The 23,465-nt window shown below is 45.1% G+C and overlaps 1 protein-coding gene across 2 annotated transcripts in view; it reads right to left on the reverse strand.

Annotated features, from left to right (window-relative positions):
- RPF2 (ribosome production factor 2 homolog) overlaps window positions 1-20,391 on the reverse strand; it is a 29,762-nt gene extending 9,371 nt beyond the window's left edge. The window contains exons 1-7 of one of the 2 annotated variants that reach the window (XM_074990737.1): window positions 20,246-20,391; window positions 17,176-17,308; window positions 14,391-14,428; window positions 12,210-12,249; window positions 6,013-6,094; window positions 5,836-5,912; window positions 2,710-2,809 (exon numbers count right to left, since the gene is read on the reverse strand). In XM_074990737.1, coding sequence (XP_074846838.1) covers window positions 2,710-2,809; window positions 5,836-5,912; window positions 6,013-6,094; window positions 12,210-12,249; window positions 14,391-14,428; window positions 17,176-17,308; window positions 20,246-20,268 — 493 coding nt within the window. In that variant the 5' untranslated portion in view covers window positions 20,269-20,391. The remainder of the gene's footprint in view (window positions 1-2,709; window positions 2,810-5,835; window positions 5,913-6,012; window positions 6,095-12,209; window positions 12,250-14,390; window positions 14,429-17,175; window positions 17,309-20,245) is intronic. The other variant, XM_074990738.1, reaches the window with a different exon arrangement.
- Window positions 20,392-23,465: the final 3,074 nt, after the last annotated feature.

Genomic DNA, 23,465 nt, shown 5'->3' on the forward strand with positions numbered 1-23,465 from the left:
TGCGAGTCCTTTTGAAAAGGTCCCCCATGCAACTGCGCTGAGCCGCACGCTTTTGAAGCGCTGCGGCCAGAAGTGTCCTAATGCTAATGAGGCGCTGAATATTCAATTCAGCGCCTCATTAGTAATCTTCGAAATAAGGCTAGTTTGAAGATATGTGCCCATGTAGACACAGCCTCAGAGTTCTAAAAATAGATTTAAAGGTTTAATTTGTTTACTATAAAATACACAGGTTCAACATCTATCCCATTGCCTTCAATGATGTAGGACTGCTCCTACAGGACCTCCCAAAAATGTCCAAAGTGTCCTTATGAACCACACCTATGAAAACCTAGCGGTTTACCACTAACATCAAGAAGTCAGAGAAGCTCTTAGCAAAGGAATACTTAGATAACTGAACATCCAGCTCTCAGCAGAAGCACTATAGCAACAAGGTCTTTAGAACAGCAGTGTTAGCTTTATAAGTTTCTTGGCAACAAAGTGGTGGATTAAATGCATTCTCTATTTCTCAGGACCAAAAATAGTTACTCACTATCACGTAATAGCAGTTTCATGATAGGTCAAATTGTAAACCTGAACTATTTGATGGTATCAACATCTCATGGAATCCTTCACCCAAAGAACCACCGTCTTCCAATCTACTGTTTTGTCTTTAGACATTTCACCAAAATCAACAGGTCATCAAGACATTATGGCTATGTCTACCCTTGCCCCCTGGGGCCTGGTAATCAGGGTGATGAGAGATTTCTAATGAAGAGTGCTGCAGTGAATATGCAGCACTTCATTAGGCAAATTCTCCCCCGCGGCAACTTCCAAGTGCCAGACTTCGAAGTGCCAGCATGCCATATAGCCAAGGGCACACTGAAGTACCCACACTACTTTGAAATGCCTTTACTCCTCAAAATTTTGAGGAGTAAGGGCGCTTGGAAGTAGCGCAGGCACTGCGAAGAGCCCATGGGTACATGGCATGCTGGCACTTTGAAGTCTGGCACTTGAAAGTTGCCGCGGGGAAGAATTTGCCTAATGAAGTGCTGCATATTCACTGCAGCACTCTTCATTAGTAATCTCCCATCACCCTGATTAGCAGGCCCCCTTTAAAGAAGGGGGCAAGTGTAGACAGACTTAGTGTATACCTTAGTGTTCCACAAACACACATGCACACACAAAGTATTTATGACTGAAGTATATTTGGGTGAAAACAAAAGCTCAGGGAAGCGAATGCAGGTGGGCAACAAAATAAATTTCAAGGTCAAGACTTTTTTCATCTAGCAAATACCTGTCAATGATGGGTAACACCTTAGTAAACCTGCATTTTGTATAAAACCCAACTGTGTATATGTATGAAAATAAGCTTCAAGAGACGCACATCAGAACAAGAATGTGTGGGCTTAGTGGTGGGTAATGATTCTCTTCCAGAACTGTGGGCAAAGTGGCACGAACCTGACCTTTTATAGTTTGCATCCCCTATAATTTGGAAAGCGATGCAACAATTTAATCATTCACAGGCCCCTAGTTCCTAGAACTGACTGAAAATAGCTGTGCCATAAAATTCATCCTGTCTGGTATTATACCCCTGCAAGATGCATGGATAAGCTCTTAATACTAGCAACGATGAATTTATTAAGTGTTTTTTAGCATTTCCAATAATAGTTTGGAAACATCATGTAGCTGTGAAGCCAAAGGCAGTGGCAGTTTTCAAACTAACATAGGCAAAAACGGTTCTTCAGGATTTAACAATGAGTAAATCTTACAAGTCTGATTCTCATCTGAATATCAATGCCTCCAGCAATCTTTTCACTCCCTGTTTGTGCCCCACAAACATTCCCACCAAAACCCTATTCCAAGTTAAGCACCACCCCTTTCTTCTAATAATGTCTTTGTTCAGGAACACAAGTATGGGAAAATGGGAGCAGATCTCTAGTCATTCTGCCTTCGAGTTCACTTTCCTAAAGCTTTCTTCCCATGAATACTCAGATCATGACTAATGCCACGGTAACCATCTTACTTTCAAGCTCCAAGTAGAACAAGTGAAACTATCTTGGAGAAAAATACTTGACCTTGGAAGCACATCCATTTTCGTAGTTGCTCTCAGCACTCCCAACCAAAATCCATAACACCTGATTTATCACCTGCATGTTCTCCACCTATTCCAATGTCTCCCAACCTCAATGTGCAAAAGAGATTGTGTGTTTCATGAAAATCTGTGCCTAATTTGAAATTAACATACACATTTAATTGTAGATGTTTCTGCCGTAATAACCAGTTCTCATTTTCACTGCACATGTTGAACCCCAAAATTCAATAGTGAGGTCCTGGTCAGAACTGGTTGAAAGTTCTCTGATAGAATTGTTTACCACTGGAAAATACAATGTTTTTACAAGGTTGTTTCAATACTTCCAAAATATGTTTCACAAGGAATTTCCATGGGAAATTGACTTTTTCAGATTCAGACTAACTTTTGAAACGTTAATTTCTTCACTTCAACCAACTCTAGTCTTCATGGCTTTCTCAGACTACTCTATTTTCTTCCATCCTTGGAAACAAAGTTGGTAATTACAGCTTTAAATTCAGTTGTACGATATGATGTAAATCCTAATGCCACTTTCTTGTTATCTTGGACATGGACAAACATTAACAGGCAAATCAACATTTAGTACTGCTGCAGTTTTATGAATTTCCTACTGCTCACAACATCTTATACAAAATACTCACCAATGAGAAGACTTTTCAATCTTCTATATTCTTCATTTAAATCAAATGTGTCGCCAGCAAATATCAACATTGGCTTTGTTCCTTCAGGACACTTGCTGTTCTATTGGATAATCATCAAACTAAGCTATAGAGCATGTTTTTTGTTTTTTATGCAAATGACAGGCAAATTTTATTCTGAGCTGTTTTGGTCAATGATAAACAAAAATAAATATGCATTTTTAAAACAGAAAGCTATACATGTTACTTGTACTTAGAAGTGTTTGGATTTCAGTGCTTTTAAACAACAAGCGAGTGTTGAGATCATTTAGATTGAATACCCTATAATGGCAGTTATCATAGAATCAGAAGAGTAGGAGTGGAAGGGACCTCGAGAGGCCATCGAGTCCAGCCCCCTGCCCTCATGGCAAGACCAAGCATTTTCTAGACCATCCCTGAAAGCCATCTATCTAACCTCTTCTTAAATAGCTCCAGTGATGGAGATTCTACCACCTCCCTTGGCAATTCGTTCCAGTGTTTGATCACCCTGACACTTAGGAACTTTTTCCTAATGTCCAACCTGAACCTCCCCTGCTGCAATTTCAATCCATTGCCTCTTGTTCTGTCCTCAGAGGCAAGGAAGAACAAGTTCCCTCCCTCTGCCTTATGACACCCTTTTAAATACCTGAAAACTGCTATCATGTCCCCCCTCAATCTTCTCTTTTCCAAACTAAACAAGCCCAATTCCTTCAGCCTTTCTTCATAGGTCATGTTCTCTAGACCTTTGATCATTCTCGTTGCTCTCCTCTGGACCCTCTCCAATTTCTCCACATCCTTCCTGAACTGCGGTGCCCAGAACTGGACACAATACTCCAGCTGAGGCCTAACCAGAGCAGAGTAGAGCGGGAGAATGACTTCTCGTGTCTTGTTCACGACACACCTGTTAATGCATCCTAGAATCATGTTTGCCTTTTTCGCAACAGCATCACACTGTTGACTCATATTTAGCTTGTGGTCCACTATAACCCCCAGATCCCTTTCTGCTGTACTCATTCCTAGGCAGTCCTTTCCCATTCTGTATGTGTGACGCTGATTGTTTCTTCCTAAGTGGAGCACTTTGCCTTTGTCCTTATTAAACTTCATCCTGTTTACCTCAGCCCATTTCTCCAGTTTATCCAGATCCTTTTGAATTATGACCCTACCCTCCAAAGAAGTTGCAACCCCTCCCAGCTTGGTATCATCTGCAAACTTAATAAGTGTACTTTCTATGTCATTTGTTGGGGATTCTTTAGAACTAAATTTGGTGAAACACAAGCAAGTATACTGTATTTCTTGTATTGGGAAGACGACAGAAAAGGTTTCCTGGATCATCATTTCTAAATTCTCTTATTCTCTTATGCAGATAATTGACCGCAACTCCTTAACGTGAAATACTGGTAAAAAACATCAAGCTTAAGGGGAAGTTAAAAATTCTTGCTACCTAAAAGATCTTTTTTATCCATACAGATTGAATCTTTCTGGTTGGGCAACATCTGTTTTCCAGCATGATTTTAACAAGCCAGACGTCTCCTTATCATGGATGTGGCCATGTTTCCAGTAGTCCCACAAAGTTTGTTTATAGCCACAAGTTCCGGCTCTCAGTGTTCTGCGCTATTATTTTAGCTTAGTCTACATATCTTCAAAGAGCCCAGTAAGCAAAGAAATATCGATAATACTACTATACAATATTTTCCCTCAGGGGTTCAGCATCGGTCAGGTCTCAAGGACTAGAGAGGTTCAGCCTGTACTACTTGTTTTGAAGCCGCAAACTAAACAGCTGCTATTCTGTACAGTTTCTTATTTATAGTAGTGAAAAAGGCATATAAAATACCTAACCCAGTGATTCCCAACCTGTGGTCCATGAAGATATTGCTGCGGGGGGGGGGGGGGGGGGGCGGCAGAAGAGGATAAGAGAATTAAAAATGATCATACAAAATAAGTTTTAAATAAAGTTACAATCAATTATTATTTTAAAATTAAGTATCTTTCAATAATGTTATTAATCTCTGTCCAAAAATCTATGTTGTGGTTTCCTTTTTTCATTGAGGCCGTTTCTACACAGGGAGCGAAAGATGCTAATACAGGGAGCGAAAGATGCTAATGAGGTGGGGATGCAAATTCCCTGCACCTCATTAGCATAACGTCACATGATTTGGAGTCCAGAAGACCGTTCTTCCAGACTCCAAAACGCCATGTAGAAGTGCAACCCCAGGTGGGGGAGAGGGGGCTTCCGGAAGGGAGTCCTTCCTTCTGGAAGACTCCCCCCCGGGGCCGCGCTTCTACACGGCATTTTGGAGTCTGGAAGAATGGTCTTCCGGACTCCAAATCACGTGACATTATGCAAATGAGGTGCAGGGAATTTGCACCCCTGCCTCATTAGCATCTTTCGCTCCTTGTATTAGCATGCTGAAGTGGCCTGTGTAGAAATGGCCTTAGTGAAGAGTACACTGCAGATAGAATTAGCTTTGATGGGGGTCCGTGAATGGTTTGGGAGGTGACCAGAGGTTTGCACTAGTGAAGAGGCTAGGAACCACTGACCTAACCTATTTTTGGCATACCAAAATTTATTATGGTCACACCAAGGAGGGTATGTTATTAGATTTAGGGTTTATTTTTTAAGCCTGTAGAAGTCAAACTGTAGGTCCTCAGACTGAGCCAGATACAGTTACTTGAAAACCAGGTTTTGTGTAAAACTGATGCTCTAAAAAAAGTCTCAGGAGCATCTCACACCGATAAAAGAAATATCCTTACCTGCTATTCTGCCCCAGGAAACCCACATGTCGTTTTTTTGCCAATAACCTGGAAGGCACTTACACAGGCAGAAACCAACCTAGTAACTTTGTAAATCAACTTACATTTCTGTCTGCATCTGAAAAGTTTGCTCCAACAAAAAATTTGCAAAAAAATACATAAATACAGAATAAATTTTAAAAACATTCTTAAAAAGCACAAAAATAAGATTCTGATATGAATGTGTGTGTTAATCCTGGAAATCTGAAAGAAGCAATAGGGTAAATGATTTTGTTCTCTTTGTTGAAATTATACCAGATTCACTACGTGAGCTCACCAATGGATGTAAATACAACGCCCACATTGTTAAGAGTATCTTACCTTAATATCTTTTAGCGACACAAATTTTTCAATGCCAAGCTCAATCATATCCAGGACATGATAATCAAACATACGACCTATTAATGGGAGAAAAAAACAACACAATTCTGGTTTAGTCTCAGGAGCCAGTTCTTCTACCCAATTTAAAAAAAAGAAAAAAAAAAAAAGACATTTTACCTATTATTAGATTGTTAGGTCTCTTCTTATTATGTGAACCGAACAGAAACAAAGAACAATCTGACTTCTTAGAAAAAAACTCCTAAAAAATTAAAAGATGATCACAAACTTGTTAAAAATTTGACGACACTTAATACATCTGTTCAACAGGTATAAGTTCCAAGTTGTAACTCATTTCCTACTCCACCACCCCCAACCCCGGGGGTTAATCCATTGTTTGATATACATGCCAGATAGTTTTTTTCCTGGCATTTGACCTTAACTAGCAATATTTGGACCTCAGTGATTCAAAAAAATCAAACAACATTACTGAAAAGAGCCACAATAGTATGAATTCACTGTCGTTTCCTATGGCACCATTCATATTTAAATAGTGCAACAGTGGAGAGAGATATTTACTGCAAATAAGTTAATAACTTGCACAATCTAATAACTCAATCAGTCAAAAACACAATAAAACCATCCTGACTAGTTAATAACTCAGACTAATAATTAAATCACAGTGTTTCAAGGTCATGTGCTCCTAAGAGCTGCAGGAGGCCCATTAGCGGGCCACTTAAGGCATACATGCCACAGTCGGAGAATCACTGACCCAAATATTCCATTTCCTAATTTTTGGCATTACTACTTGTGCTTTTACATTTTGGCACCAGTCATCCTGGACTTCTCTTCTGCCTTCTTTGATGCAACATTAGGTTAGAATACAGGTAAACAGTTATACTTCCTCATTTTGGAAGTCTACCCTGCAATCCAGCGTGACTGCTGTTTCAGCTGTGTGAGAGCAGGAACATCCTTCTGTGGTGCACTGCACACAGGCTAGCCATGGAAGAACATACCGGGATTCCTGACATGCTTGTATACTCCACGATGCTGCACTACACTACTATTTTTAGCTACACTCATGCAGCTGAAGCTGGACTGGATATTTATATTTGAAATTCCATCATTATTGGAACCCAGCTCATAATTTGAGTACTTTGGGAGGCAGGGGTAGCAATATTGAGACTTGGAGTCTAAATGTTCCCAAGAGCATACTGGGAAATGCTGTGCACATTTCACCAGATAAGGGATATTTGTCTGCAAGGAACTTTCAAGGGCTTGTAGCAGGCTAACTCCCTGCTCACATTTAACTGACAGTATCACCTTTCAGTTCACTGACACTTCCTCCTTTGGACACCCACCACTAAATTCCTAAAAGGAATTAAATAGATGTAGTGTTGCATACCACTAAATGGTTAGTCAGTCATCAAAATACTCTACCTTGCTTAAAATAAAGAAGAGATGAAGGAAAACCCATGAACTAAAAATGTGGAGGCCAAAGAGAAATCTTCTAAAGCTGAGGTTCCCAAAACTTCTCTTATTGCTTAACCCATTCCAGATCTACCTGTGCTTTTCCCCAGGGATACTTGTGTGTTCTTCTTAACACTACCTGTCTTTAGTCATCTATCCATATTTGACGGTTGTTATGTACTGATGAAAATATATCTCACTACAACTGTATTTTCATAAATTAAGCAACCATATTTTATATAACAAATCCCCCGAGTTTGAAATCGTCATCTCAGTAGTCAATTACAAAAATGCAATAAATAATAAATAAAATCCATCATTACATAATTTCTCCCTCCTATGCCCAACAGGCACATTACACAGTTTGTGAACCCCTCCTCTAAAGGACACATTCCAAAGTGAACTCAACTGACTTGCTATCACTTTGGCAGAGGAAAAGACACGTGGCCTGGCAAACTGTCCTAAGAATGTGCAGCTACTGATCCCTGCCAATGGAACATATTTGCTATGTGGAGGTGTTCGTTGATACGGACGCACAATTCTCCATTAAGAGAAAACAGTGATGAAAACAATGTACACAACAGATTAAGTCTTACTGCAGGTGATATAAAATAAAACTCCCTGAAGTGTTTTGAATACTAAAAGACCTATATAACGACAGACACTACATGAAGCCCGCAATTTTCCCATCTACTCCCTAATGAGATCTTGTACAAAGTAGTGGACCATAACAGTTAAAAGCCAGCATATCTTTTCTCAGTTATGTTTGTTGTGGTTAACTCCTTGTACTAGTAATACTAACAAATGGCATAAATGACAAAATGGTCATAACATCACTATTCAGTTTACATGAGGTAAAGATGCAATTTGCCGTAACGGGGTCTACACACGCCCCACTGAACCAGGGCAAGGAACAGTGCAATGCTAAGCTAAGAAGACTGCACCACTCAACAGGTGTAAAACATGTTCCAGTGGAGAAACAGTTAAGGAGACTGGAAGGCGAGAAGAGAGCTGTATGTGGCACCAGGGAACAAAGCAGATGATGAGAGTTGCAACAAGAATGGCAAAAGATTTGTGAAGAGCAAGAGGGATTTCAGTTCTCCCACCACTTTCCTTTCCACCAGCATACATTTTTTTGGGAGCTCAAAGCACTAAGACTGACTGACCAACTGAACAGGACACTAAAGCCACGCCTACACTAGCCGGCTATTTTGAAATAGCTGGCCCAACTTCAAAATAGCACCTGGCACGTCTACATGTGCCAGGCGCTATTTCGAAGTTGAAATCAATGTAAGACGTCAAAATCGCTATCCCCATCCCTGGGGATGGGGGGAGGAAAACCCCCGAAGGGGGTCACCCATAGGGGGGGACACCTCACCCATCATCATCCCTGGGGAACAGGGGATGGGGACCCAGCAGCAGAGGGGTGGGGGGCGTGGGCCAGAGGTCAGGGCCCAGGCTAACAGCTGTCTTCACTCTTCCCCGCTCTATTCTGCAGCCGCACTATCTGAGGGCCACCACAGGACAGGTGCTGCATCCGTCGTGCTGGACAGCCCAGTGGGGATGTCACACCGTGCAGCCAGGCAGCGGAGCACGGTCTGGCCCCGGGATGAGCCCACCACCGCCAGAGCCAACTGCGGGCGGCCGCTGACCCCCAGCTCCTCACCACCCTCCGGTGTCAGAGTGCTGCCTGCAAGTGGAGGAGCACCAGCTCCACTTGCAGGAGAGAGCGCTGGCCTGACGCCAGGAAGCTTGGGGGTCCTTCACGAGGACGTTCGAGTGCATGGCCGAGAGACAGCACACCCCGCCGCCGTCCCTCCCAGCTGCCCTGGAGCCTGCCGAGGAGGGGGGACTGCGGGCCTCAGGGGCCAGCCCGGCCATACTGTCCAGTCCGCCCGGCCCCCACTCCACCTCGATGGGGCCTCCGGCCCAGATGTGGATCGCGCCCCAGCCCATGCCAGATGCTGGACAGTAGGGGGGGAAGGGGGCCATGGACAGGGCCCCCCAGGCACCTCTTTGTATGTAGTCCCCCCATTATTGTAAATAGTTGCCTTGGGACCCCACCCCCCTTTAGTAGCTGTCCCCCCCAATGTACATAGGTCCCCATTCATGTTTAGAAAGTTCACTGTTTTTGTAGTTTCAGGAATGTTCGGTTTATTTAAAACAAAACAAACGTGTGTCGTGTGCTCTCAGGGTGCGTAGTGTGGGTGTGGGGGCAGTGCAGTGTGTTGTGGACAGTGGGGGGGAGGGGTGGTGGATGGCCCACCAGGCTGGCCCCGCTGTCGCTCACCTGCAGCCTGGTCAAAATGGGTCTGCATTGCCTCCTGGACCCAGATCCCCTTGTGGTCGGCTTGGCAGCTCGGGGAGGCGGCTGGCTGCGGGTAAACCCTGCCAGCCTCCACAGCCCAGCCCTGCACGAATGCCTCCCCCTTGCTCTCCACCAAGTTGTGGAGTGTGCAGTATGCGCCCACAACCTGGGGGATGTTGGGGAGCCCCGTGTCCAGGCAGGTGAGGCGGCACCTCCAGTGGCCTTTGAGGAGGCTGAAAGTCCGCTCGACCACCTGGCGTGCACGGTTCACGTGGGCGTTGAACCGCTCCTAGCTGGTACTGAGGTGGCCCATGTAGAGGTGCACAAGTCAGGGCTGGAGGGGGTAGGCTGCATCTGCCACGAGGCAGAGGGGCACTGTGGTGCCCCCCAGAGGGATCTCCCTCTGCAGGATGTAGGTCCCTGCCTCCAGGTGGCGGCACAGTCCCGAGTTCCTAAAAACCTGGGCACTGTGGATGCTGCCAGGCCAGCCAACGTATATGTCCAGGAAACGGCCCCGGCTGTCCACCTTGGCCTGGAGAACCAACGAGTGGTAGCCCTTCCTGTTCAGGAAGCGTATTCTGCTGTGCTCTGGGGCATGGATGGGGATGTAGGTCCCGTCCAGTGCCCCAAAGCAGTTAGGGAACTCCATGCTGGGAAACCCTGCAATGGCCGCATCCAGATCCCAGAGCCGCACGAGCCTATGGAGCAACAAAGCATTCAGCGCGCGGACCACCTGCGGGGGGTGGGGGACGGACATGAGCACCCGTGAGGGGTGTGCAGGGTGTGCCTGGGACTTCCCCGGGGTGCCCCCTCCCCCAGGATCCCCTTACCTCCATAACAACAGCCCTCACAGTGGCCTTGCCCACACCAAACTGCTGTCCTACAGATCAGTAGGTGTCTGGAGTGGCCAGCTTCCAGACAGCGATGCCGACTGGTTTCTCAACGGTGAGGGCACGTCGCATGGGGGTGTTCTGGTGCCGCAGGGCAGGGGTGAGCCACTGGCAGAGCTTGGGGAACGTCTGCTGGCTCATCTGGAAATTCCGGAGCCAGTGGTCATCACCCCACTCCTCAAGCACCAGCCGCTCCCACCACTCTGTGCTGGTGGGGTACCTCCATAGCCGGCGGCATGCCCGGTGGGGGGAGGTTGGGAGGGCTACATGGTGGTCTGGGGCAGGCTCCTTCATCCCCTGAGGACAGCTCACCTTCTAGGAGGTGCTGGGTGGCCGTGTGGGCTTCTGGCTGCTGCTGCTGGGGGTCCATGCTGTGTGCACGGGTCTGCAAGCAGTTGTCGGCTCTGCAGACCTGTGCTGTGCAGGCCAAGTGTGCCTGGGAGGGGCCCTTTAAGGGAGCAGCTTGCTGTTGCCCCAGAAAGGCTAGTCCGCCCTGTGACCCTGTCCACAGGCTTTCCTAGCCCCCTTATTCCAATTGGGGCTGCTTTTGTGTGTAGACGGGGCCCATTTCAATTTAGTGCTTTCCTATGTCGATGTTGAACAGCACCAATCCTGGAGGATGTGTAGATGCTACGTGTCAAAATAGTTTATTTCGATTTTGCTACGTCAAAATAAGCTATTTCGATGTAGCGTCCCAGTGTAGATGTAGCCTAAGAGGTGGAGAGGAGCCTGAGCCAACCCAACAACTGTGCCATACTGCAGAGGCTCTAGATTGGTAGGCAGAGACCCAGGGAAACAGAATTTGGGGTAGTTCAATCACTAGGCTAGATTCTGATAAATCCTTAAGGACTGGGTTCTGGACCCTGGAGGAGATGATGGGCCCAGGGCTGTCTGTATGGTCCGCCCCGACTCTCCTGCTTCTTTGCAGTGATCGAATTCCTGAGGGAGGAAATGAAGTACAAGGAGGTGTTTGAGGTCACAACCAGTGCCTCCTCTGGAGCGACTACACCAGCAGGAACTGTAAGGCCACAGGCTGACCGCTAGGCCAGCGGGTTTCTGCTACAGTCATATACCCTTCATTTATCTTGCCATTTCAAAGGGTGCCTTATGAACATACTTGCCATTCATTGAGTTACAGGTTAACGTTTTGGTGGCTTCATCACACCAAATTCCTTTTTATCAACTGGTGATATTGTTTAAGAATCAATGTTTTCCTCCAAACTCAATATTTTTCCAGATGAAAAAATTTGGATTTACAAGGTACACCTATCCCACGTTCTAGAACATTTGCAGTGAGTAATCATTTCAACACAATATTTGGGCATTTTGACGAATGCATAACTGATCACAGTTTAAAGAATGAAAGTGTTCTCCATCACAATTACCACAATAACGTGTTTTTTTTGAACAACAGGCAGTATAAGACAAAAACAAAGAGGACTAGCAGTAAATGAATTGTCATCCAAAGTTTATATTGTCTTAGAAGGCATAAAATTAGAGTTACTGGAAAATAACCTGGCAACATAAAACCAACAGCAGTATCTATCATAATGTAGTATTACAGATATTCACCTTATTCCAAATTGCACAATACTTCTCTGCAACTTAGTTTCTGTCACTGTTTGTATGGTATCCATTCACAACTGACAGTATCTTACATAGTCTGTTGTGTTCCATAACAAGATAAATAAAGCGTGGTTTACACTTACCAATGACATTTGATCCTCAAAAGGTCTGGTAATATTTTTTCTTTAGAAGGGAAAATAAAAATAAAAAAATATGAACATGGTGGAGGTGGGGTTTGTATGACTTCACACTAGTAAAAATGATGGCACTGGCATTATTGTGCTCTTCTGAAAAGGTTACTTCAGCATTACAAGCTGAATTCCACCTCAGATCCAAAGCAATATTAATTGTTAGTCTTTCCTTAGCATTCCCTATGTCCAAGTCGTTTTGTCATTAGATGCTCCCTTTTCCACATTTCCTTTCTACAGTGGTGCATAAACTCCAAACAACCATAGAAGCAGTATTCCAAAAATGCAGTAAGCTGCCCTCCACAAAATAAATGTCTACCTATCAGGTATCACACTACACCTTACAGTTGCCTTTGCCTTTTCGTCCATTCCACTTTTAATATTCCTACATCTTCATGACATAGTACATCCAAGCATATGGACTACAACTTTCAGCTTCATAGATCCTTATTTTGTATAAACATATTCAATTATACAATATTAGCAGATATACCTAGCATTGCTCAGATTCTTAAGTTTCTTTTTTGTGAAGATAAAAAGAAAATGTGTACACACTTTAATTAAATGATTGTATTTTTCAAAAACAAAGTTATTTTTATGTAGTTAATTTTTATTTCAGACTTCTTTAAAAGGGGATTGTTGAAATTTGTCCATTTACTTTCTTTAGTAATTATTTTAAAATGGGAATTCCATCAGGTGTATTTTTAATTCATCCCTACAAAACTCAACATTTGGTATGTTTTAACAAAAAAGGCTAAAGTCAATTTACCTTCCAGTAACATTTTCTTCTAGTTTTCAAACCTTAAGCATTGATTTAGCAGTGTCAAAACAGAGTGCTACTCCAACGTTATCTCTTTTCTGTAGGGTTTATTGAGAAGCAGTCCAACTCCAGGTTCATCTATTTTGCTGGCTCACCCTGATTAAGTCTACAGAGTGGTGGGGGGGATAATAGCTCAGTGGTCTGAGCAGTAGCCTGCTAAGCCTAGGGTGGTTAGCTCAGTCCCTGAGGCGGCCATTTAAGGGTTTGGTGCAAATAGATCTGTCAGGGATGGTGCTTGGCCCTGCCAAGAGGGCAGGGGACTGGACTCATTATTTCCCAAGGTCCCTTCCAGTTCTATGAGATGTGTATCTCCATATATATTTACATTCGCTGAGTTATATCAATTTTGAAGACTGTACTTGATTTAGTGATTCTCTCTCTTTTCTGTTTGGTTTTATGAGGAGCAATCCCATTCCAGGCATATCCCATTTTCTTGGCACAGCCAAACCCCTATGTTTCCTTAAGGTGTAAGAGGAAACTGCATACTACATTTGGTGGTCCTAGCTCTTACCTTTTAGGAGGAGTTCTTGATCAAACAGACCTTTCCTATTGATATTATTTGCAACTTTACTTTTAGATATATCACCCTTGCAACTTAATCTGTATCAAGATGAACTGCTGCCATATCTCCGTAGCTATTCATGCAGATTTGGATCATCTGTGAAGTCAATCAGTACCTTGTCCCTTTTGCAAAGTTGTTACTTCATGTATTTTGACAAATATGACTGGACTCAAGACATTTAAACACCTATAAGCTATGTCTACACTAGCCCAAAACTTCGAAATGGCTATGCAAATTGCCATTTCGAAGTTTACTAATGAAGCGCTGAAATACATATTCAGCACCTCTTTAGAATGCTGGCAGCTGCGGCACTTTGAAATTGATGCAGCTCGCCGCCGCTTGGCTCGCCCAGACGGGGCTCCTTTTCGAAAGGACCCCACCAACTTCGAAATCCTCTTATTCCTAACAGCAGATAGGAATACGGGGATTTCAAAGTTGCCAGGGCCTTTAAAAAAGGAGCCCCGTCTGGACAAGCCATACTGTGGCGAGCCGCATCAATTTTGAAGTGCTGCAGCTGCCGGCATTCTAATGAGGCGCTGAATTTGCATGGCCATTTCAAAGTTTTGGGCTAATGTAGACACAGCCATAGGGTTTTTTCCAGATTATCATTCTCGCTTAGAATCAGTTTATTATGCAGCCAGATATTTTTATTTAAATATGCTTTATTGGCCTGCATGGCACCTTTCTAATTTCCCTCTGAAAATACTGAGCCCTGCTTTATCAAACAATTTTAAAATTGCCAAGTGTAACTTACTTTTTGTACAGGACCGCAAAAGGCTTTTTAAGCGCATACTGTAAAACAAAGAATTTGACATTAAGGAGGAAGCTCTTTCAACACACTAAATTACTAAGCACTGTTCTTTCCAAAATTCTACATGAAATTAGCATCAAAACAAAAAATGAATTACTTGAAATTTTAACAGACTGGCCATCAGGTGGATCCAGCCCAGAAAGAAATCGGCTCAGGAGACATACTCACAAAAGGGGCAAGAAAACAGAGATCCAAGACTGGATTACTGATTTTAAAGAAGAGAGGTCCACAGAGACCAAGAAAATCATACTTGAAACACCGAAACAGGGCAACCTAACAGCTCCAGCTCCCATTCAACATAATCTCAGTATTTATATTGGAGAGAGTAAATTTCAAAGCAAAGTGCACCATTTTTGATTTATTAAAATATTTATAACACGAGGGGAAATGTTGCCTTGCAGTTAGAGCACTACAGAGTTGTAGGTTATATTCCTAATTTATGGCCCTCACACCCCAAATGAACCGTGTGTAGCACAATGGGGCCCTAGTCCATAACAGAGGGTTTGTAAATGTTTGTAAATATTTACAATGTAAATCCAGTGTTTAACTCAGGAACAAACTTAACCCTCTCTCCATCTTCATTCAAATCATGCTAACCCAGAACCTGAACCTAGCACCTCAGGAACCTCGGGGTTGCGGATCCATGATAGAACCATGCTGGGATCCAGACTTCAAGCCTGACTGATACGCAGTGTAGCGACAGTCCCACCGCACTCGAGGTCTGACAGCCCATGAACGGTACGCCACAATCCCGCAGACTAACTCTTTGCCCTCTTCTTGGAATTATTAACATGGGAAATCACCAATTTAACCATGAACTGCTTTATTAAATCTGGTACTTTATGCAGTTGTTCTAAACATGGCTAACAGCCTGTAATAAGCTGCCACTACACCCAGCACTTTAACAAAGCACTGCGAGGGTCCAATGTGGTCAAGCAAGTATTAGCAATGAATCTTTTGAGAGTTTATTTTTATACCTTTAGTGAAAGAACAACCGATGTTATTGCCACTTACTGATTTCAGCAAAAAATCATCTGGAGACAGTTAACTTGTATCTTCTGTCTTAATATACATAAGATTTACAACCACCTTTCTTTGCAAGGTCTGTCTTTCCTTCCTTCCTTCCTTCTCGCTGTTCAACTGTTCTCTCATAGCACTTGGAGTTACATACGTTTTAACATTGGTATGTAGGGTTCGGAAAGGGCTGTGTTGGTTTATTTTAGGACAGATTCTCTTTTCTATTTAAAACCATCTGCAGTCATCCTTAACAAGTAAGAGGCCTTCATTTGAGAAACTTCCTCTTATTACGGTAAAACCCCGATGTACATGATTTCGACTTACACGTTTCTTAGGTTAATGCAAGTCAAAATTAACAAGTGAATGTTAAAGGGAAACCCTAGATGCACGTCATTCACACATATGTGCAAACACACACTCCTGGGGTTCTGCTACCAGCTCCAGGCCTGGGGAACCACTCCGCTGGGAAGAATCCCTGACAGGAACAGGGGTGGGAGCTTGCTGGAATGCAGTGCTTCGCCCCAGCCCCAAGGAGCTACCATGGCCGGGGAATCCCCAGCAGCAAAGCAGCTGTGAGCTGGCCAGGCAGTGCAGCTATCCACCTGCTGGCTTCAGCCCCTGGCTCCACCAGCTGGGGGAAGCTGGGGAGCAGCTGCAGCAGTCCGCCCCTGGCTCCCCCGTTAGGGGTAGCCGGGGAACGGACAGACTGGCACAGTGGCGCTGCTGCTCCCCGGCTTCCCCCAGCTGGGGGAACCAGGAGCAGGAGCTGGCGGGCCAAGTGCTGCGCTGCCCAGCTAGCTCACAGCTGCTTTGCTGCCAGGGACTCCTGCTGGCCTCATGGCTCCCCAAGGAGGGAACTTGCAGGGGTTCTAACCCCCCCCCTCAACTTGTGCAAAATTTGACTTATGTGCTGTTGCCCAGGAATTCAAACCATGCATAAGTAAAGGTTTTACTGTAGTTATTTCCCGAGCCAAACATCCTCTGTACTTTATTCCTTCTGGCGTTATCCACTTATTTTAAGATCTTCCTTCTACTTGCTAGTCAGGGCTTTTCTTTACAACACATTTCAGGAGTTTTGGGATAGGGGAGAGGAAATGAGTCTCATGGGAAGGAAGCAGCAAGAGACTACCATGTCAGGGAAGCTGTGCTTCCACTTTGTCTTCCTTGCCTGAAAAAGCGGGCTACTTCCTTCACTTCTATGGAACACCAGCCTGGGAAGAGGAAGGGAAGTAAATGACCTTGGGAGAGGAGAGTAAATGGAAGATGCATAATTAACAGGCTGCAGGACTGTAGGCAGACTTCATTTGAATTTTAGCAGTTCAGGAGGAGATCAAAGCTCTGTATTATGAGGCAGCATTTTATAAAAAAAAGTAAGAAATTTCTTATCTGTTAGGTCCTTTGGTGGTGGGTAAAGTCACCTTGCTCTCTAAATTTGGTACAGTTGACAACTGTCACACACACACACACACACACACACACACACACACACACACACACTGGCTGGGGGCAGGAGGAATACAAAACAACCAACACAAGATTTTTTTTTTTTTGAAGTCTGAATCATTATTTACAAACTTTTGGGACTGGAAACACTGGATTTGCAGTAGATAACATGTAAAATGTAAACAAATAAGATGCATGAATTTTTTCCTGATATGCAGCCCACATTAAAGCTTATTTCAGTACATGTACTTCCAACAAATATACTTACAATATCTTTAAGCACTTCAGTCACTGTTAAGTTTGCATTTCCACCTTTTATGAGGATGGCATTTTTTGTATTTTCAGTAAGCTTTGGTTCTCTCTTCTCAAGAAACCTTTTGGCCCTCTTAGTTTTAGGCTTTCTACAATGAGAAATTAATTACAAAATTAACTTGCAGAAAACATATTAACTATGTTTGAAACAGTCAACAAAAATATGAACAAGTACTATACAAAATAACCACAAAGGACCTAATGAAAATGCTTGATCTGATCTGTAAATTACTATTCCCTCTCAAAAACTCCTGCTGAAATTGAAGGAAAAGCACCCACCTTAAGTTTTAATTTCCTAAGTGCCCTTGACTTGAAATTTAAGGTCCAGCTATATTTCCACATCCTAGCTGAAGTCCTGATGGTTTCCCTTTACACAAAACCCTGCTTCATGCTTCCTCCTCATCTCAGGATTAGAGGAGATTCCCTTACAACAGGGAACCTTTCTCAGTTCAGAGGACACTGACCCAGGGACAAATCAGTTGAGGACCACTCAAATGAGAAGCAAAAAACCAAACCAAACCAAAACCTGCACTAATGAAAAACAGTCTCACACCATGAGAGGCTCATAGTCCTGCACCTGCACTAGTGTGACATATGCCATCATCTGCTAGTGAAGTCCCATAGAACTGGGAGAGACCTTGGGAGGTCAGTGAGTCCACTGTCCTGCCTTCTTGGCTGGACCAAACACCATCCCTGACACACTTTTCTTCTTTTTAATCTATTTGCCCCAGACCTCTGAATAGCCCCTCAACAATTGAACTCACAACTCTGGGTTTAGCAGGCCAAATGTGCAAACCACTGAGCTATCTCCCCATGTCTCTGTAGCTATTGGAATTCCATCAGTGTTAAGAAACAATTTTAAAGCCTGGTGTATGTGGTGATACAGAGGAGACAAAACAGTTCTAAAATAATGATAACAAATGTCTCGGGTAAACAGAAACTGCACCAGCACAATTAACACTGCAGTCAATCCCCTTGCTTTACCAAGTTGTAGCAAAGGTCAATGAAGTTCAACTCTGAGTTAAAGTATGTATCTTGAAGTGTCTGGAATAGTTTGGAGAGGAGGAGGGTTATGAAGATTATTCAATTAAATCGTGTGCAAAATCACCTAATCATGCATTCCTATTTTTCCTTACATTTAGAGCTTCACTTAATTTTTGTTGACAGTTGGAAAAATAACCTTATCAAAGTCTTTCAAGTTGGTGAGAGGGAACACTTTCTTTATTGCTTTCAGTTTATATAATAATTTATTTTGAACTATCACTGTAATATCCCTACTAAAATAAACTATTCCCTTTGATTCCTCTCATTCCTTCTGTCACACTAAACATGATGAGAGATTAGTAAGTCTGGGACGTATCAGCTGGAAAAATAGAGGACTAAGGGGAAATATGACAGTTGGGCACAGGCAGAAAGGGGAAAGAGATTCGTGTTACTACTAAGTCCAGGTCTACACTAGGTTAAATCAATTTTTGACACACAAATCCAACTGCGAGAACTGCATAGCTGGAGTCCATGTATCTAAGATCTATTTTTGCCACTGTCCACGCAGTGGGAGGTCAATGGGAGAAATTCTCCCATTAACTTCCCTTACTCCTTGCGAGTATGTCTATACTTACTGGGCATTTGATACGCCACAATCAAACTTCCAGAGTTCAGTTTTGCTGCATGTGTGAAGATGCAACAAAATCGAACTCTCTGGGCTCAACCATTGATCCTGGTACTCCACACTATTGTGTGGAGCAGTATTTCCCAAATAGTGTTCCAAGAGAAAATTTCACTGCAGATCCAGAACAGCATGCAGCTCTTTAAGGAGCCATTTGTGGCTCCAGGTGCTGCTGCTGCTGACTACTCTGTGGCTCCCTGCTGTGACATTGCTGAAATAGTAGAACTAAATTTAATTGGTTTAATGGCCAGCAGCAGGGATCCAGCTGTTGAACCAATTAAATTTTGTTCCATGATTTCAGCAGCAGCAGGACAGAGAGCTGCAGAGTTCCCTTGCCCCACTACCTGAATGGCCACATCCCTCTGGTTGGTGTGTCCTAGCTCACCCCCACCAGCCAAACACTTCCACATCAGCTTTCCTTCTGCTGGGTGCACGTGGCTGCCCAGCATAGGCTCCCCAGCCACTGCCATGGATGGGTTAATCCCAGGGGCCAGTTTGGGGCTGAGATGGGTTAATCCAAAGGATAGGGGCAGATTTGGGAGGCCAAGGGGTTTAGAGCCTGGAAATGGGGTTCCACAAAATTCTTTTGTGTTTAAAAGGGTTCCATAGCCAAGTAAAATTGAGAAGCACTGGCATGGACTAAGGGATATCAGCACAAGCCTAAAGAGCCTCAATCTATACTCGGGCAGAAGGTCGATTGTGATAGGTCAATTCCAGCTATGCTAATGATGTAGTCAGAAGTGTATCTCGAGGACTGACATGGTTCCCTGGTGTAGGCCAGGCCTGTGAGGCATACTGGCGTTGCCAGTGGCGCTGCTACAGTTCGATTTAGTGCACCCCCCCCAGGCTCGCTAAATTAAAATCCAGAAGCTCAACCGCCAGCGGACCGACCTCCCCTGAGCGCAGATGTACCCTAATTCAGGCTGGGTCTGCACTCGCCGGGGGAAATCGAGGCCGGAGCCACGAGGATTAAGGAATGCCAGCCGGACGAGCGTTCCCCTAGGCATTCTGCAGTGGGGACAGCGGTGAATATCGATGGCCGCAAAATCGACTTTTGGCACGCAACTTACGTACCTAAAATTGCGCAGCACCGTTGATATTCAAGGTAAGTGTAGACCGAGCCTAAATGAGCACAGCCCATGCAGCCGCATTGGTGGGAGAAGGGCGGCGAGGGTCGCTGCTCTCTTCCTACGCTGGCTCGGGCACTCCTGGGCAGTAGCCACCCCGGACAGACCGGGAGATGCAGCCACAGGCCGCTCCACGGACAATTACCCACTCCCCCGGCACGGAGCTGCCACTAGAGGGAACCGGGCAGCAGCCACGGCTATCGGACCGCCCAGCCCCCCGGATCGCCACTTACACCACCCGGTCCAGCGCCTCCATCGCTGCCGGCACGAGAGCTACTACCCTGCCCACGTGAGCGCCCTACTCGGACCGGGACGTCGCTCCCTGCGTCCTGACATCACATCCGCTGCCCGGTTTCCTCCACGCCGACAGAGGCGCAGAGCGCGCGCAGCTGTTGTTACTGAGCATGCGCAGTAGTAATTGCGGCGGTTGCTGAGCTGAGCAGGAAAGGGCGGTTAAAAAAAAAAAACCCGGTTGCGGCGGGGGGAGGGCTACGGAGGCGCCATAGGGGCAAAACTCTCCAAAAGTGAGAGCGCCGTTGCGATTCGGGCTGGCTGGTACCTCTACACAGCGCCCCCTAACCAGCGCAGCGGCGTTCCAGGCCGAGGTGGGCGAAGTACGATGTTAGATCCACCTGGTGGTGAAAGCAACGAAGGGTCCTGTGGCATCTTATAGACTAACAGCAGTTTTGAGCATGAGCTTTCGTGAGCACAGACTCACTTCATCAGATGCTGGTCTTGAAAATCTGGAGGGCCAGGTATAAACAAGCCAGAGCAAGGGTGGGGATAACAACATTTAGCTCAGTCAGGAGGGATAGTAATAGAGAGGAAGCCCTGCTAGTCTATACACTATCAAAACAAAAAGCAGTCAAGTAGCACTTTAAAGACTAGCAAAATAGTTTATCAGGTGAGCTTTCGCGGGACAGACCCACTTCTTCAGACCATAGCCAGACCAGAACAGACCCAATATTTAAGGCACAGAGAACCAAAAACAGTAAGCAAGGAGGACAAATCAGAAAAAGATAATCAAGGTGAGCGAATCAGAGAGTGGAGGGGTGGGGGGGGAAGGTCAAGAATTAGACTGAGCCAAGTATGCAGACGAGCCCCTATAGTGACTCAGAAAGTTCCCTTCACGATTTAAATCGTGTTAATGTGCCGAATTTGAATATAAAAGTCAGCTTGTCCACTTCTCTTTCCAAAATAGTGTGATAATGTCTCTGTAGTAACACACATACCTTGAGGTCATTGAGGTCAGTGAGGACGGGTGAGGCTTACTAGCAGCAGTTGATCTGGAGGTGTGAACACCAAGGGAGGGGAAGCTGCTTTTGTATTTAGCCAGCCGTTCACAGTCTTTGTTTAATCCTGAGCTGAGGGTGTCGAATTTGCAGATGAATTGTAGCTCAGCAATTTGTTTTTGGAGTCTGGTCTTGAAATTTTTTTGCTGTAGGATGGCTACTTTTAAGTCTGCTACTGTGTGGCCCGGGAGATTGAAGTGCTCTCCTACGGGTTTTTGTATATTGCCATTTCTGATATCTGATTTGTGTGAGTTTATTCTTTTACGTAGAGACTGTCTAGTTTGTCCGATGTATATAGCAGAGGGACATTGCTGGCACAAATTATATTGGTAGATGTGCAGCTAAGTGAACCCACGATGGTGTGGCTGATGTGGTTAGGTCCTGTAATGGTGTTGCTGGTGTAGATATGTGGGCAGAGCTGGCAACGAGGTTTGTTGCATGGATGGGTCCCTGAGTAAGAGTGACTGTGGTGCGGTGTGTAGTTGCTGGTTAGGATTTGCTTCAGGTTGGCAGGTCGTCTGTGGGCAAGGACTGGTCTGCCTCCCAAGGCCTGTGAAAGTGGGGGATCATTGTCCAGGATGGGTTGTAAATCCCTGATGATGCGCTGTAGAGGTTTTAGCTGAGGACTGTAGGTGATGGCTAGTGGTGTGGTGTTGGTTTCTCTCTCGGGCTTGTCCTGTAGTAAGAGGCTTCGTGGCACGTCTGGCTCTGTTGATCTGTTTTTTCACTTCCTCAGGTGGGTACTGCAGTTTCAAGAATGCTTGGTAGAGATCCTGTGGGTGTTTGTCTCTGTCAGAGGGGTTGGAGCAAATGAGATTATATCTTATCTTATCTGGCTAGATCAACAGAGCCAGACATGTGCCACGAAGCCTCTTACTACAGGACAAGCCCGAGAGAGAAACCAACACCACACCACTAGCCATCACCTACAGTCCTCAGCTAAAACCTCTACAGCGCATCATCAGGGATTTACAACCCATCCTGGACAATGATCCCCCACTTTCACAGGCCTTGGGAGGCAGACCAGTCCTTGCCCACAGACAACCTGCCAACCTGAAGCAAATCCTAACCAGCAACTATACACCGCACCACAGTCACTCTTACTCAGGGACCCATCCATGCAACAAACCTCGTTGCCAGCTCTGCCCACATATCTACACCAGCAACACCATTACAGGACCTAACCAGATCAACCACACCATCGTGGGTTCATTCAGCTGCACACCTACCAATATAATTTATGCCATCATGTGCCAGCAATGCCCCTCTGCTATATACATCGGACAAACTGGACAGTCTCTATGTAAAAGAATAAACTCTCACAAATCAGATATCAGAAATGGCAATATACAAAAACCCGTAGGAGAGCACTTCAATCTCCCGGGCCACACAGTAGCAGACTTAAAAGTAGCCATCCTACAGCAAAAAATTTCAAGACCAGACTCCAAAAACAAATTGCTGAGCTACAATTCATCTGCAAATTCGACACCCTCAGCTCAGGATTAAACAAAGACTGTGAACGGCTGGCTAAATACAAAAGCAGCTTCCCCTCCCTTGGTGTTCACACCTCCAGATCAACTGCTGCTAGTAAGCCTCACCCCTCCTGACTGAGCTAATCTTGTTATCCCCACCCTAGCTCTGGCTTATTTATACCGGCCCTGCAGATTTCCATGACCATCATCTGATGAAGTGAGTCTGTGCTCACAAAAGCTCATGCTCAAAACTTTTCTGTTAGTCTATACGGTGCCACAGGACCCTTTGTTGCTGTTACAGACCCAGACTAACACAGCTACCCCTCCAATACTTGGTAGTGAAAGAGGTTTCTGAGCTTCTTCCCGCCCCGCCGCTCCTGAGCCACATGGCCTGAGGGACTAGCTGGGACCTGGCCGCCAGGGTGGGCCCCCGATGGGGAAACGGAGCCCCCGGCCTGCTGTGCGCCTCCGTCACTCGGGGGAGCCAAGGGGGCCAGGGCTGGATCGCTGCTCTTCACAGCACTGGTGAGTGCGAGGAGGACCCTCCTCCTCCTCGCTAATTCTCCATGCCACCTCGGGTCCTACAGTCCCCACCCTCTTACCCCAGCGTGGGCTCTGCCCTGAACCTTCCCATGCACGGCTCTGGCCGAGGCTGCAGGCTACTTGTGGATGGCAATGTAGACAGCTGC

The sequence above is a fragment of the Carettochelys insculpta genome, chromosome 3 (genome assembly GCF_033958435.1).
Source record: "Carettochelys insculpta isolate YL-2023 chromosome 3, ASM3395843v1, whole genome shotgun sequence".
In the NCBI taxonomy this organism is placed as follows: domain Eukaryota; kingdom Metazoa; phylum Chordata; order Testudines; family Carettochelyidae; genus Carettochelys; species Carettochelys insculpta.